We start from the raw sequence: 17,555 nt of genomic DNA, 5'->3' as shown, positions 1-17,555 counted from the left end.
TCTACATCCCCCCGACTCAGCTGTGAAGTCAACTGGATGACTTTTAAAAGCCACTCAACCTAACCTACCTGAAAGGGTTGTTAAGAAGCTGGATTGACTATGAATGGCCTCCTCTTGACTATCGCACAGGGGAAACAAACCACAATTCCTCTCTTTGTTATCATTCTCTTTTCTTTCCTACTAAAACAAGTTCTGAAAAAGTGTGGCAAGGGTCTGCCCCTTCTGAGTGTTCCTTCCAGTTTATCAAGGAGTAGGGGAAGTGTTTCGAGGTCTTATAAAAGCAAAACGCTCTTTATTTGCCAAGGTGGCATCTGAAAGTGACCTGGTTTTGGTGATGTCTGTCCGTTAGCCGCCGTTGTTTGATGATGGCGAGGATCCTCCAAACCATGATTGGAGATCTTCCATGCTTACTACAAAGTTTGTCTTCGTCTGCCTTCTTTTCCAGATATCATAACAAAAGAAGAATTCTGTAGGAGGCAAAAGACAGAAACAATCATCTATTCCCGCGAGAAGAATCCTCACACCCATGAATGCATTTTTACTGCAAATATTGAAGCGGTCGCTGCCAAGGTAACTGGGGTAGTCCTGGGTCACCCTTCCCCAATGTACTTTGGCCTGACCCTGGAGCGAGGAACCCTTTTTTTTAATGCCAAGGTCCACGTCCCTGGGGGGGGGGGAGGGCATCCTATGAAATTGAATGTTGCAAGATTCAACTGAGATTTAAAAAAGTATTTTTCCATGCAGCACAGAGTTAAACTTTGGAACTCCCTTCCACAGGAGGCAGTGATGGCCACCAACTAGGGTGGCATTAATAATAATAATAATAATAATAATAATAATAATAATAATAATAATTTTTATTTATATCCCACCCTCCCCAGCTGAGCTCAGAGCGGCTAACAACAATAAAAGTAACACAATTTACATAAAATCGCAATCAATTAATTGAAATGCATTCTAAAATCAACTCATTCTAAAATCAATTCAAAATCAAATTAATGGCAACCATTGGGCTAGCATTCTGTGAGGATTACCGAAGGAGGGGGTCAGACTGTGCCTTGGCCAAAGGCCTGGTGGAACAGCTCTGTCTTGCAGGCCCTGCAGAAAGATGTCAAGTCCCGCAGGGCCCTAGTCTCTTGTGACAGAGCGTTCCACCAGATCGGGGCCACAGCCGAAAAAGCCCTGGCTCTGGTTGAGGCCAGCCTAACCTCCCTGTGGCCCAGGATATCCAAGATGTTTTTGTTTGAAGACCATAAGGTCCTCTGTGGGACCAGGAGAGGCGGTCCCATAGGTACGAAGGTCCTAGACCGTATAGGGCTTTAAAGGTTAAAACCAGCACCTTGAACCTGATCCTGTACTCCACAGTACAAATTCATGGAGGAAAGGGCTGTCAGTGGCTACTAACCCTGTTGGCTCTGCTCTGCTTCCATAGTCAGAGGCAGTGATGTTTCTGAATACCAGTTGCTGGAAACCATGGGATGGGAGAGTGTTGCTCTTGTGTTCGAGTCCTGCTTGTGTGTTTCCCATAATGGGCAAATGGGCGTCTGGTTGGCCACTGTGAGAACAAGATGCTGGGCTGATCCAGCAGGCTCTTCTTTTGTTCTCCCCAGCTGTTTTTTAACTACAACTCCCATTAGCATCAGCATAGGAGTTACCATCCAAAACAGCTGGAGGGACCCTACACCGGAGAAGGCAGGCCTACGTTGTTGGGCAATGCAGAGCATATGCCTTTTCTGTAATGCTGAAGGTCTTGTGGTGGGCTCTCCCAAACCGTGAGCCATTCCCAGCGCAGTGCTATTGGGTTCTGTTTCTTTTGGGAAAGGAAGGACAGGAGCACTTAAGGTATCTTTGTAAGGTGTGTGTGTGTGTGTGTGTGTGTGTGTGTGTGTGTAGCATTAAGGGTGGGATACAAGCAATCCTGCAAAGCAGGAGAAAGTTGAGTAGCTTCTCTCTCCAAGCAACCTCACCCTCCTCCCCAATTTCACCCGTCTCTGGTTACAAATGTGCAGGTCTTTATCACATACATAGCCCAACAAGACAATGACAAAAATCCACCAACAGCATGCAAATCAATATGGCTGACCTAATCCAAAACACCCACCCCACTCACACATGAAAACAAAGACCACCACAGCCAACCACAAATGAACAGCCACACCCTAGGCCAACCCCAACCTCTCTCACCACCAAAGGAACACAAGTGAACAACAGAGAACCCACACAAGCAACGCTGACACCAAACCCCACATATAGTAAGTAAAATAGAAACATCACCACCCGACCCCACCCCCACTCATCTTTCCCCCCGCTTCACCTCTTTCCCCCTATTCTTCCTAATGTCTCAACAAATGAAACCGATTTGTTTTTTTAAAAAAAATGTGTTACATGGAAAAAAATACAAGAGAGAGACATTGCACATGCCTTTGTAAATCAAGAAAATCTTTAATAAAAATACATTAGAAAAAGAAAAAGACATGTGCAGGTGCCCCAGTTCTCTCTGTGTTTTCTGAATCTGCCAACTGCCTTTTGCACACACACACACACACACACACACACAATTTTCCACCCTCCCACCAACTAGAGGTTTTCATCTTTCCCAAACACTCTAATAGAAGGGTCACCAACCTGTTTAGGCCTGTGAGCACATGGGGCATGGCATGGGCGCTAACCACTCTGATCCCGTCTCACTCCCCCAGATCACCCCTGCCCAAGAAGAAAAAGTGCGTGCGCACACTCATAGTTCATTTTTCCAAGGGATCTGTGCATAAGTCAGGTCCAATAGAATTCATCTGAGCACTGGAAAGAATACAGAGCTGAAAGAGGAAGTGGGAAAGAGAGTCACAACTCCCTCCTTTACATTGTACGCCAGGGGTAGGCAACCGAAGGCCCGCGGGCCGGATCTGGCCCAATCGCCTTCTCAATCCGGCCTGCAGACGGTCTGGGAATCAGCGTGTTTTTACATGAGTAGAATGTGTCCTTTTATTTAAAATGCATCTCTGGGTTATTTGTATCAAATCAAATATCTTTAATACGGTCAGTGACCAGGAAGCAATTTATAAAAATATGACATTAAAAGTAGTATTGTGCTACAAATAACAGTAGAAATATGGCCAATTCACAGAATTGGTGCTTATATTTATGACCAGGTTTCAACTTTTAAAATTTTAAAAATTCAATTCAGGTGTCGCTACTGTTTATTATCGTTCCTTCGATGTTTACAATTTGAACTCCGTTGTTGACATCATTGCTCGTCTTATTCTCTAGGTTATTTGTAGGACATAGGAATTGGTTCATTTCCCCCCCAAAATATAATCCGGCCCACCACATGGTCTCAGGGACAAGGGACCAGCCCACGGCAGGAAAAGGTTGCTGACCCCTGCCTTATGCTTTTCAAGGAGGGGAGAGAGTAACCACATCATAACCAAGGAGGGGGGCTCAGAGACTTCAGGGGCACCAGCGAAAGACCTCAAGGGCACCATGGTGCCCACGGGCACCACATTGGCGAGCCCCCACTGTAATAGGTGTCCCGGGAGAGGGAGAGGGAGAGATAACAGAGGAGCTGTCCAACAGAGAGTAGAGGTGTTGCTTCAGCACTGCTTAGACTTCAAGGGAGCCGCTTATAATAGTTGGGAATGCTGTCTCACCCCTTCCTGGCCATGATCCAGAGAACTTGAGGAATCAGGCATCTCCCTTGTGTGTAGGTCTCTGGAGACTTGTCCTCATGCTGCCGGAGGAACATTTTGTACCTGCCTACTCTGAGTTTTCATTTGGACACCCCAACACCTCTGCCCCAGGAGGCAACCATGGCTGACTGGGAGAGAGTCACAAGCAAGGGGAGAAGCCCAGTTAGGGGGTCATGTTTCCTCCAAGCCTTACTCCATCCTCCCTCTGAGGAAGCCGGGTGGAATGGCTACTGAGAATTTAAGGCATATATTTTTCCAGGGCAACACTGGGCATTCTTGGTGGGATTGCTCCCCAACTGGGGTGAGAGTGGAAGAAGGCTTACCAGCTGTCCCTTTCCTATAAAAGTCAGCTGTCATCGTTTCCTCCCTCAGTTTCAGCTGCTGAACAGGTTGTAACTATTCTCCAGAGACAAAGAAGAGCATCAGGTTTAAAAAAAAACCACAAAAGAAAACATAAAAGAGGAATAATTACTGAAAATATGCATGACAGCAAACATTGCCATATGACTAAATAAACCACATGCAGTGCTAATCACAAATCAGGATAAACTATTAGACCATGAAACAATTTATCAGGCCCTGTGGTCTCTCGCTCCCTTCCCAACCACCTCAAACTCCCGCAGAATTTTGGGCACTGTCTCTTTTCAGAATCTCACAGACTAGATAACCCTATTCTTGTTTAAAACTGTTTTTCATATTTTATTTTTTAATTGCCGTAACCCACCTTAAAGTGAAGGGCAGGTAAGAAATAATAATAATAATAATAATAATAATAATAATAATAATAATAATAATAATTGGGGACTGCAACAGAATGTTGCAGCATAGCACTCCTGTGCAATGTTCCAGCCATTTAGCCACACCACCTTCCATAATACTCCATTCCACTCCCACCCCAGTTGGGGAGCATGCTCACTAAGCATGCCCAGTTCCTGTTGGATCCTCCCCCTTGGGGGAAGAATGTTGTTGTAGTTCTGCCAATCTTGAGTTTCCTCCAAACCTGCTGCTACTCTCTTCTTTTGCCTTGGTGGTGCCCTTTTGTCCACATAAATACATGCTCATAGTTCACTATTTGCAGATACATATACTAGACTAGAAGCTTCACCCCACCGCATTAACCTCCTAGTGCTTCTCCTTCTCAAATATTCCATTGTATGAAGGTACTTGACACAAAACTCTGCCATTGTTCCCTGTCAGTTCCCTCCGTCCCTGCTTTACCCAAACTTCTGCAGCTGTTTTAAACCACCACTTTCCGCCAGTCGGTCTCCCTCCCCTCCCACCCCATGCCATCCCCACTGGTGTTGTACAACCTGCCTTCTCTTTTGCTCTTCTGCCTCACCCTGATGTTGCTCTAGAAATCTTCCAGTGGGGTTTGTGCTCTGACTTTTTTCTTTTTTTAAAAAATAATATTTATTAAAGTTTCAAAAAAGTTACAAAAATAAGAAAGAAAAAAAGAAGCAAAAATACAAAATACAGAAAAATAAAAACAATTAAAAACAAATCAATCTTTCCATGTCTTGTCTTTCATTTACTTGTTTCCCTGACCTCCTCACACCTCCCTTTTTTGTATTCCAGTTCAATTAGTTATTTCAGCAAATCCTTTCCATTTTTGCTTTTATCTTAATAATTTATCTTAATATATTATAACTTTACATTCTCACCTGTTAACAATCCATTTTTACATACTCCTTTGTAACATTACTGCTAAAAGCACATAACTTCATTCCAGCATCCTTCTAACATTCCTTAATTTTACAATGTTTCTGTAGATAGTCTTTAAATTTCTTCCAATCTTCTTCTACCGACTCTTCTCCCAGGTCTCGGATTCTGCCAGTCATTTCCGCCAGTTCCATGTACTCCATCACCTTCATCTGCCATTCTTCCCGGGTGGGTAGATCTTGTGTCTTCCAATACTTTGCGATGAGTATTCTTGCTGCTGTTGTGGCATACATAAAAAAAGTTCTATCCTTCTTTGGCACCAATTGGCCGACCATGCCCAGGAGAAAGGCCTCTGGTTTCTTCAGAAAGGTATATTTAAATACCTTTTTCATTTCATTATAGATCATCTCCCAGAAAGTCTTAATCCTTGGGCATGTCCACCAAAGGTGAAAGAATGTACCTTCAGTCTCTTTACATTTCCAGCATTTATTATCAGGCAAATGATATATTTTTGCGAGCTTGACTGGTGTCATGTACCACCTGTATATCATTTTCATAATATTCTCTCTTAAGGCATTACATGCCGTGAACTTCATACCTGTGGTCCATAACTGTTCCCAGTCAGCCAGCATAATGTTGTGTCCCACATCTTGTGCCCATTTAATCATAGCAGATTTCACCATTTCATCCTGAGTGTTCCATTTCAACAGCAAGTTATACATTCTTGACAGAATCTTAGTTTTGGGATCTAACAGTTCTGTTTCCAATTTTGATTTTTCCACCTGGAAGCCAATTTTCTTGTCCAAATTGTATGCCTCCATTATTTGATAATAATGAAGCCAATCTCACACTTCGTCTTTTAGTTTTTCAAAGCTCTGCAATTTCAATTTATCTCCCTCTTGCTCCAAAATTTCCCAATATTTCGGCCATTTAGCCTCCATACTGAGCTTTTTCTGAGCCTTCGCTTCCATCGGTGACAGCCACCTTGGGGTTTTATTTTCAAGTAGGTCTTTATATCTTGTCCAGACATTAAACAATGCTTTCCTGACAATATGGTTTTTAAATGCTTTATGTGCTTTGACCTTGCCATACCACAGATATGCATGCCACCCAAATACATTGTTGAAACCTTCTAAGTCCAAAATGTCTGTGTTTTCAAGAAGCAGCCATTCTCTCAGCCAGCAAAATGCGGCTGATTCATACTAAAGTTTAAGGTCTGGCAGGGCAAATCCACCTCTTTCTTTTGCATCCGTTAGTATTTTAAATTTTATTCTGGGCTTCTTGCCCTTCCAGACGAATCTAGAAATATCTCTCTGCCACTTCTTGAAACAGTCCATTTTATCCAAAATTTGCAGTGTTTGAAACAAAAACAACATTCTTGGCAATACATTCATTTTTATCGCAGCAATACGGCCTAGCAATGAAAGCTTCAAATTTGACCATATTTCTAAATCATTTTTCACTTCCGTCCAGCATTTTTCATAGTTATCTTTGAATAAATTCACATTCTTAGCTGTCATATTAACCCCCAGGTATTTCACTTTCTTAACCAATGTTAAACCTGTCTCCTTCTGAAACCTCTCTCTCTCAATCACTGTTAGATTTTTCTCTAAAACCTTAGTTTTTAACTTATTCAACTTAAATCCTGCAACCTGACCAAATTCTTGAATCAGTTCCAATACTCTTTTAGTACTAGATTCTGGCTCCTGTAATGTCAATACTAAGTCATTTGCAAATGCTTTCAATTTGTACTGTTTGGCTCCAACTTGTATACCCTTAACCAATTGGTCCCTTCTAATCATATTTAAGAGGACCTCCAGGACCGATATAAAAAGCAATGGGGAAATTGGGCAACCTTGTCGTGTCCCTTTCTCTATCTTAAATTCCTCCGTCACCACATTATTAACAATTAGTTTGGCCTTTTGTTCAGAATATATTGCACCTATACCATTTCCAAAACCTTGACCAACCCCCATCCCCTGTAGGTTCTTCTTCATAAAACTCCAGGAAATATTGTCAAAAGCTTTCTCCGCGTCCACAAATATCAAAACTGCCTTGGTATTAATATTCACTTGTAATTTTTCTAAAATGTTAATTATATTTCTCGTGTTATCAGACAAGTGTCTGCCCGGGAGAAAGCCTGCTTGATCTTTATGTATCTCTTCCACTAATACTTTTTTTAATCTTTTAGCCAAAATATCTGCAAAAATTTTATAATCCACATTAAGCAGAGATATGGGGCGGTAATTCTTAAGCTGTGTCTTCTCAGACTCAGTTTTCGGTATAAGTGTAATATAAGCTTCCTTCCACGACTCTGGTGCTTTTTTCCCTTCCAAAATTTCATTACAAACTTCCTTTAGTGGTTGTATTATCCAATTTTTCAAGGATCTATAGTATCTTGAAGTTAAGCCGTCCGGCCCTGGAGATTTACCCAGTTGCATATTCTGGATGGCACCTTCTACCTCCTGTTCAGTTATTTTATAATTCAGCATTAGCTTGTTTTCTTGAGAGATTTTTTGTAGTCCGTTTATTTTCAAGAATCGATCTATATCAATTTCTTTCTGTGACCCTTGTGTATATAGTTGTTTAAAATACCTCTGGAAACAATTTCTAATCTCCACTGATTACTGACTTCTTGCACATCTAGGACTGTGATGCAGCAATACAAATCCTTCAATGGAGGCTGTGTGATGACAGCATTACGTTTTTATGTATATAGGAAGATACATAGAATGGTGTGGGATCCTTCTCTTATTCTCCTTTCTGTCACTCTCTTCCTAGTTTGATAATGAAATGTACTTTTCTTCACAATTAATTTTTTCTCTTTCCATTCTTCGTCTTTTTTCCATTATCAGCTCTCCCTTCTCTCTTTCACTCTCCCTCCACTTTTTTTCCAGTCCTTTGTTGTGTGATCCACCTTGACACAGCCAAGCACCCTTCAGTTCTCAAATTCACTTTTAGGTTTCATTCGCTGGGTTTTCATGCACCGATATGGAAAGGATGGGAACCTGTTAAAGAGAGAGAGAGCTACACACACACACACACACACACACACACACACACACAAGGAGGGTCTGAGCTGCGGAAAGAGACAATGATGTGTAGAACAAAGATTATAATGTCAAACCCAAACAGATGGCATGAAATGCCGGATGCTTGTTACGCAGCAGGGAACAAACAGCCAGACGAGAGTGGTGGAGGGTTTTTCTCTTTCTTTTGAGAAGTAATTACAGAACATGTTGCAACTGAGCAAACAAAGTTCAATTATGTCGGTACGTTTGGTACATGCTACCTTCATTTTGACATAATCCCCGCCTTCAGATCAGTTAATTCTCTTTTGGAAAGGGGGCCTTTGCAGCAAGTTATCCTGTGGTGAGAGAAAGGATGGGTTTTGTCGATGGACTGCCAAAATCTTTAGTGATGCAGCATCATCCAAGTAACACGGTGCTTTATGGAGGGTTGGGGCCAGGGGTTGGGGTGAGCCACAGAACTGGCACCAGCCATAGACTGAGAACTTTAGAAGAGCCTGCCAGATCAGTCCAGTGGTCCATCTCATTCTCGGAGTAGCTGAACAGTCGGCTATTGTGGGAAACCAGCACACAGGATCTGAGCACAAGAGCAACTCTCCCCTCCTGTGGTTTCCAGCAGCTGTGCTTTGGGGGGTTCCCCACTCCTGGGTCCCCACAATGGCCTTGTGATAAAGATGAGTTTGGCAAGATGTGGCTGCGTGAGGGTGGTGGGGGCACCAGGCTTAGTAGACGCAAAGGAAGATAGGCAGAGTCATTTAAGAGAGCAGAGCTGGAAGAGCGAATGTTGTAGGTAGAAATAGCCGGGCTAAAGGACAAGAGGGGCAAGTTCTTGGCCAACTTCAAAGGGAAGGTTGACACACAAAGCCATTTGATCAGAAGGACAATTGGCCTGATCTGTTTGAGATTGTGTGCTTACAAGCCCCAAGATGTGCATACCAAAGTCCTTTTCCTGACTTCCTGTTTACAGAACAAACATTGCCTGCTTGAAGCTGGGATCGGCTGCACAAAGGATTTAATCAAAGCCAGGATATATCCTATTGTTCTCTTTATTAAAGTCTCAGAAAAAAATATCAAGAAGTTCAGGTATGGTGCAATTCAATACCACATTCACAACGCACATGGCTCCACTTTCACGCCACCTGTTTAAAGCAATATCCTACCACTTGAAACTGTCGTGGGTTCCCCCAGAGGCTTCTGGGAGCACTTTGAGAAAGGTGCCGAGAGATGTTTGGATAACCCACAAGTTCCCTCCCAGAGCTACAAGTCTCAGAGTGGTTTAACAGTTAATCCTTCTTCACAGAGAACTCTGGGAAGTGTGCCCAAAACTGAGTGTAAAAAAAAATGCATGATACAAACCGCATTGCATTCGGGGAAGTTGGACTGCAAAATTGTGTCGTGCAAAATTCACATGAAAGTACTGGCGAATTTTCATGAGGATTTCTTTTTTTAATTGAAGCTGTGGGGAACGGAACTTAAACTTGGAAAAATGAGAAGCTAAAAGGAACCAAAACTGACATATTTTCCCACCCTTAAGTGTCATACAGGTGCATTCATGAAAGAATCAGGCCTAAACGCTTCCTAGTATTTTGCTTTTTTGTGGGGGAGGGGGTTGGCTCAGGAGTGCGAAAAGAAGTTGGGGGATTTGTTCGAATGGAAGGGAAAAGAGGCTGGGTGCACCTACATACGTATTAAATGCATATCTCCTTTGGTTTCCTTGCATGAAACAGGAAGCTGCTCCCAAACCCATTGGTTGAGGACGAATTATTACGGACATGCCGCCAGAATGAAAAAGAGCTGGAGGGTTTGCCGTGCCTTTACTCCTCTTTGGAGGCCGATGCCTGGAGCAGCATTGAGGACCTCCTGCGGATCATCAAGGAGAAGGTTTGGGAAGAACAGCAGAAGACCATCTGGATCGACGAGGATCAGTTGTGAAGCCCAACAGGGGGTGCGGACAATGAGGAACTAGCTGGTCGTTTCAAAGAGCTGCGCTGGAGGCTCTGAGATACCTCTGATGTAGAGCCCTGGTTCCATCCATAGCAGTGGCAGGGACTCTCGACAACTGGCAGAAGGTGGAGCATGAGAGAGGAATCAAAGGCTCTGAGCGCACAGCAACGGGCATCCCAGATGCCTCTTTAGGATTTCGACCAGGATTGTGTCACTCAGAGGAGTTGACACTTGCCTCTTCCAGAACAGCCGTGAGTGAAGGATGGAGATCTCAAAGAGAAGTTCAAAGCTTCTTGCTGCAGTTCTCAACATGGGAGACACACTAAGAGGGCTTCTGCAGTTGCTGGGAAGAACTGGCCGCACCCTGCGCCACCTCCCTGCACTGACATAGTCTCTTTGGAGAGACCCCACATGCCGACCACGAATGAATGTATTCCACAGAAGAGGTTTCAGGCTGCTCAGCGCTTCTATTTCACTACAAAATACATAACCAGTTTCATGCCAGGTTGCCACAACTTCCACCAAAGAACTTAAAATTCTTAGATCCCTAACGTCCTACTCCTTCCCTCCTGCCCCCCATGGCATCACAACATCACAACCAGAGTTTGCCCAGGTTTGGGAAAGGCTGTTTTGTGCTACTGCATGGAATACAGTGGTACCTCAGGTTACAGATGCTTCAGGTTACAGACTCCGCTAACCCAGAAATAGTACCTCTGGTTAAGAACTTTGCTTCAGGATGAGAACAGAAATCGCGTGGCGGCAGCGGGAGGCCCCCTTAGCTAAAGTGGTACCTCAGGTTAAAAACAGTTTCAGGTTAAGAATGGACCTCCGGAACGAATTAAGTTCTTAACCCGAGGTACCACCGTACTCTGCATTTTTCAGTTTTCAGATAGAAGAGTCATCAATCTTGGAAAAGCAGAAATATTTCACATACTTCATCTCTGCAAACATTCACATTTTTCCCCCAACCCTGTTCTGCATCATGGCTTTCCACAGCAGGGGCTGTTGCAGCTTTGGCAGAGTTCTCCCGCCCACCCCCAGCTCCGACGATGACTGCCGCCTCCTCTATAGATTAATATGTGTGATGCCACCCAGTGAGCATTCCACCCCCGTGGTCCCACCCAGTGAGGGATCACGAAGTGCAAGATGGCTACATCTCGGCATAGCCAATCAGCTGCCACTGTGTGATGACATCGCCAAGGTCCACAGAGAGCAGGGCAACGCAAATGAATAGATGGGTGTATCCCCAAGGAGCGTCGCAAGCTTGCTGCAAAGGGGAAGGCCTTTCTCAGCACTGCCAAAAACGTTGACGAGAAACGGCGAGTGGTTTAGCTGGAGCTCTCCTGTTTAAACCAGCTGAAGTCCATAGTGCAGATATGCCAGGCACAGGCAGACTCAGCCCTCCAGGTGTTTTGGGACTACAACTCCCATCATCCCTGACCACTGGTCCTGTTAGCTAGGGATGATGGGAGTTGTAGTCCCAAAACATCTGCCGGGCCGAGTTTGTCTATGCCTGAGATATGCCTTTTGCCTTAGGTCACATTCACACCTGACATAGCAAGTGCTATGATTCCGCTTTAAACGGTCATGGCGTGCCCCAAGGAATTCTGGGAGCTGTAATTCGTGAAGGATGCTGAGAGTTGATGGGAGATCGCCTATTCCCCTAAAAGAACTACATTTCTCAGAGCAGTGTAACAGGAAAGTCTGGGAATTGTGGTTCCGGGAGGAGAAGAGGGGTCTCCTATTCACTCTCAGCACCCGTAGGAAATGACAGCTCCCAGGATTCTTTGGTGGGAGCCATGAATGTTTAAAGTGATATCACAGTGCTTTGGCCTTAGAAACCTTGGCTGTCTGTAGTGTAAACAGAACGGTCCGCCAGGCCCTCCAGCCATGTGCTTCTATGTGCCTGTGCACCTCAATGGGCTAAAATAAATTAAGGTTGCACAGCTGCGCCTGGCAGATTGTGCCCTCCGCGTTCAGTCACCGTGCACTCTCCCCGTCCAGTCCTTTGAAGAATACAGATTGCCACGGGCTTTGGAGCTGGCAGCTAGAACAATTCCCCCACTTTAAAAAATCTTAAATTAAGCAGTGAGTTTTTCCACATGCCCATAGCAAGCTGCCTTGTCACTTGACATATTTTCTTCTATATAAACATTTATGAGCACATAAAAATAACAGGCTCTTTCGTTCTTTCTGTCTCTCTCTCTCTCTTTTAATAAATTGCACCATTGGAAATGCTGCGGCTTTTAGTCCTTTCGCTGATTGCAACAGGCTGTGAGCTGAGAGGGAAAGATGCAAGGAACTCCAAAATAACTCAAATGTGGTTTTGGTAAAGTTGGTACCTGCACCGAAGAGGAAGGAAACCTCGAAGGTTATTTCTAAATGTATAACCGGTTAGAGCGTAGTGCTGGTAAGAGCGTGGTGCTGATAACGCCAAGGTTGCAGGTTCGATCCCTGTGTGGGACAGCTGCATATTCCTGCATTGCAGGGGTTGGACTAGATGATCCTCAGAGTCCCTTCCAATTCTACAATTCAAAGGTGTGGGTGTGTGATAGATAGATGATAGATAGATAGATAGATAGATAGATAGATAGATAGATATGGTCACAAGGTCGTCAGTTCGAATGTGAACAACAGGGTGAGCTCCTGTTGCTCTGTCGCAGCTCAGTGCAAGTAGATAAATAGGTACGGCTCTGGCGGGAAGGTAAACAGCATTTCCGTGCGCTCTGGTTTCCATCATGGTGTCCCGTTGCACCAGAAGCGGCTTAGTCCTGCTGGCCACATGACCCAGAAAGCTGTCTGTGGACAAACGCCGGCTCTCTTGGCCTGAAAGTGAGATGAGCGCCCCCACACACACACACACATAAATAAATAAATAAATAAATATGAAAGGTAAATGATGCTTTGTGCTGGCAAGGTGGGATTCAGCATCTGCAGTGATAAAAACAAACAAATTAGACAGCTTATCTTTACCAATCTGCTTTAGCCAGCTAATCAAATGATTTTGTATTATATAAAGCCAGGATTGTGCAGTTCAGCACATAAGGGATTTGTCGCTTGTAAGAATTCCCCACAAACTTTATATCACGGTATTTGATTTTCCTTTGGTGCCAGCATGCTGGCTGGAGGCTAGCCCCTCAATCTTTCTCTTCCTCTCTCTCTCTCTCCTTCTCCATTTGCTATAGCAGAGAGCATAATTTGGGGAGGAGGAAAGTGAGAATGTTTCTTCTCCCTCCTACCAAGTTAAAATGGAGATTAGCCCCAGCGATTGTAAATGCATCAACAGCCGACTTAGATATTTCTCTGAGCAGATTCTGCTGATCTGTATTCATGGCCTTGGGTTGCCATCGTGGGCCACATGATCAATCTACCTTACACACATCGAGTAGACTAATCATGGAGCTGCAGGAATGCAGAATGTTTGTATCATGCGGCCCAGCAGACCAGGCCAAGCTGCTGCTTGAAAATTAGGATTCTTAAGCAGCACAATTTATTATTCCGTTCCGTGGAAGCTCAAGAGAGAGCAGATGAAGCTAACTGTGGGAGTGGAAGCATTGACTTCAGCTGCTGAGGTCTAAAGATCATCTGGGACAAGGTAGCCCACAAAGCAGGAGTAATTTTGTTTGGCTGCACCAAATTTTAAGTGAGATGAAGTTGCCAAAATATTCTCAAAATTCCCCTTGGAGTGACAACTTCGTGGTGCAGCGCATAGTTAAACCACAGGAGACAGTGATGACCACCAACCTGAATAATAATACACCCGGTGTGGGAGTTTATTATGCTTGCTGGTTTCCCATTTGGATGGCCTCTGTGAAAACAAGATGCTGGACTTAATGGGCCACCGGTCTGATCCAGCTAGATCTTCTCATGTTCTTAATAGAAGCAATAAAACTTCATCAGCTAGCTCATGTGTGTTCTGGGAAAGCAAAGAACTCCTGCCAATTTGCCTCTTGAAAGGATCTGTCATTCCTAAGCCAATTCCAAGGTCAGCATCAAGGCCAGCCCAATATATTTTGCAGCCTGAGGCAAAGGACAAAATGGTTCCTCAGGCAGAAACCAATCACAGTGGCAGCTGAATTTTACCTGGATTTTGGTGATGGGCATTGTCCTGCAGTGCACCTGAGGACAGCAAGGTAGGTCACACAGCATGCATAGCTCTGTCCTACACCTCCGCCCAATGGTAGGGCCGGTACTGATTGGCATGGATGGGCAACTTCCATGAGCCTGAACCCCAGTAGGGGATCCACTGCCAAGAGACCCCTGGATTAGCTCCACTTCACCACTGCAACTCTGCTTGTTCACCTGCCTCTCACTCTGGCCCAGAAAAAAGTTGTGGTCAGAAGAAGGATCAGTAGATGCCACTGCCTGCTTGATCATTGCCTGTCAAGAAAACAAGTGGTGGCAACCAAGAGAAGAAGAAGCAGCAGCTGGCAGCAATGATGTGGGGATATGGGAGACTGTGGAGCAGGGTTTGTCCAAGGACCCTCTAAAATCTGGAGCCACCACCATTCAGTCCCCTCCTGACCCCTACCTGAATATCTCATCATGCCACAGCACTGTAGATATATCCATGCAACCTCCCAGTCCACCTTAACCATGTATTCCTTTGTTAGTAGCCTTCTTCAAGGGTTACAATACAAAATTAAGTAGCCTTAGAGGTGGATCCAGGCTCCCTTAAGGGTGAGGATATGGTACATGCCTTAACAGAGTGTCCCCAATACTCAGATCTGAGGACTCGTTATCTGGATCCCCAGCAATAGCACTTGGTAATGGCTCCTCTTCAAGTAAAACTCTGTTTCTTTTTATGACTGCAGATTATGACGCAATGTGCAGAACCACCACATTTGTTAAAACAGGAGAAGCAAAAGCTATCGATTGCACCTGAAGATCACACAGGTTGCAATAAATTTATCGCCCCATTTTAGTGAGGGAATGTGTACAAACAGGATTTTTTACGATAACGGACTCTGTATGCACTTGTTTAAATGCTTAATTTTCTTTAGTGATGCATGCATTAGTATGAGTGTGTGCATTAGGCCTGATTGGCCAGAAAGCAATAAACTAGTCATTCAATCATAAAAAATCAAGGAAAAATACGGCGGAGGGGTGATGTGGATGAGCATGCTTGCTCTGCCCCATTCATGGAGGTCAGCTATTGGCAATGGGGAGCCTTCTGCACTCATGTGCTCTGTGCATATTAGAACTCATCACAAGTACAGAAAAAACAAAAAAAAAATTTCCTGCCAGTAGCACCTTAAAGACCAACTAAGTTAGTTCTTGGTATGAGCTTTCGTGTGCATGCACACTTCTTCAGAACTGAAGAAGTGTGCATGCACACGAAAGCTCATACCAAGAACTAACTTAGTTGGTCTTTAAGGTGCTACTGGCAGGGGGAAAAAAATTTTGTTTTGACTATGGCAGACCAACACAGCTACCTATCTGTAACAAGTACAGAAAACTTACTGATCATCACGATCGTCTTGCATGCGTTGGAATGCAATGGGGACAAGGGATTGAGCTAGCATGCTCATCCCTGCTCTGCTCCCAACATGTTTAATGTAACTTTCATAATGCCTGAAGAGGACTGGTCCTGTCTGCTAGGTGAATCTTCTAGAGCAGGGGTCGCCAGCAATCTAATCACAGAGTTAAAAACTGGCAGTGATCTACCCCATTTTGAGGGGTTCAGGCTGAAGTTGTTGAGCTTTTCTAAGGGGAGCCAAAGAAAGAAGTTGTTGAGCTTCTTTGGGGGGAGCCAGTGATCTACCAGTGATCTACTACAGACATCCAGTGATCTACCTGTTCTAGCATAATTCCCATAATTGCCAGGTCCATTCAGTTCATTTGGGGGTACAACTTTGAAAAGTTTGGGGGTACAACATTTGTTCCACCCCTGCCTCTCCCCATGGGATTCTGGAGACCTGGGGCTCAGCTGCATTGGCTAAGAAAAAGCACTTCATATGCGTTGCTATAACACTGTGGCACCAGGTGGCACTGTGGAGTTTGGTTTTTGCCAACCCCATTTCTCACACAAAGTTTACAATGTGTTTAACTGAAACGCTTCTTTGTTCTGTCTAGATCCAGCCAAGGACTCTTGGGTTTCACTTAAAAAAGAAAAAAAACTTAGCCAATTGAACATCTATAAAGAAAGCAAGAAAGTAAAGTGTGGGGTGATTTTAAGGCTTATTAGGCAGAGACTGAGGTGCTGCTGTTGCTAAGGACTCTTAAGTTGCTAAGCAATCGGCAAGAAGGAATGTGAGGCATTTCCTGTATCAACCCTGCTGAAGAGATTTCCTGTCTGCCAACAGGAGCAGCTTGCAGTGAGAAGTACAGGTACAAAGCAAATGATGCTTTGTGTCTTCAGCAACTGTGTGCCTGGCACAAATGAAAGAGAGCAAGCCTTTTCTAGTAGGGAAATACGTTTTCTGACATTCTGTCTGTCGGGCATCTTTTTACTTGTGTGTGGCCCATTTTACACAGCACAACACCTTGTAACATTCTGAATGCTGAATTATTATTTTGCCAAGGATGAACTTTTTATGAACTAAAAAGTTCACCTGGATGAATTTTAACTACCGTATTTTTCGCCCTATAGGACACACTTTTTCCCCTCCAAAAATGAAGGGGAAATGTGTGTGCGTCCTATGGGGCGAAAACAGGCTTTCGCTGAAGCCTGGAGAGCGAGAGGCGTCGGTGCGCACCGACCCCTCTCGCTCTCCAGGCTTCAGGAAGCTATCCGCAAGCCTCGCCACCCGGCGAGAGGTCCCGCCGGGCGCACAAGGCTTGCGGGCAGCAGCCTGCAGCCCAAAGCACGGGGCGAGCTGCGGAGCCTACCCTGTGCTTCGGGCAGATGTCGGCAAGCCTCACGCGCCCTGCAGGAGGTCCCACTGGGCGCGCAAAGCTTGGGGCGGCAGCCTGCAGCCCAAAGCACGGGGCGAGCTGCGGAGCCTACCCTGTGCTTTGGGCAGATGTCGGCAAGCCTCGCACGCCCTGCAGGAGGTCCCACCGGGCGCGCGAGGCTTGGGGCGGCAGCCTGTTCTGGGGGCTGGGGTCGGGGGAAGCTCGGGCTTCCCCCACACCAGCCCCGCGCCTGGGGGGGGGGGGAATAAAAAAAATGTTCTTTATTTCCCCCCAAAAAAAACCAACTAGGTGCGTCCTATGGGGCGGTGCGTCCTATGGGGCAAAAAATACGGTAAACTGGTTTGTTCTGTAAAAGGACAGTTTTGGACAGGAAGTAGTTCCC

General features: G+C 44.9%; 1 protein-coding gene across 1 annotated transcript in view; it reads left to right on the top strand.

The window, feature by feature from the left end:
• CARD11 (caspase recruitment domain family member 11) overlaps window positions 1-12,553 on the top strand; it is a 96,450-nt gene extending 83,897 nt beyond the window's left edge. Inside the window, exons 22-24 of the mRNA XM_083585583.1 lie at window positions 446-570; window positions 9,339-9,454; window positions 10,099-12,553. Of these exons, the coding sequence (XP_083441709.1) occupies window positions 446-570; window positions 9,339-9,454; window positions 10,099-10,303 (446 nt within the window). The 3' untranslated portion in view covers window positions 10,304-12,553. The remainder of the gene's footprint in view (window positions 1-445; window positions 571-9,338; window positions 9,455-10,098) is intronic.
• The last annotated feature ends 5,002 nt before the right edge of the window (window positions 12,554-17,555 follow it).

This window comes from Podarcis filfolensis, assembly GCF_964270895.1.
Source record: "Podarcis filfolensis genome assembly, chromosome: 14".
Taxonomy (NCBI): domain Eukaryota; kingdom Metazoa; phylum Chordata; class Lepidosauria; order Squamata; family Lacertidae; genus Podarcis; species Podarcis filfolensis.
The sequence above is the reverse complement of the archived record's forward strand: the minus strand, read 5'-3'. Positions and strand labels throughout refer to the sequence as shown.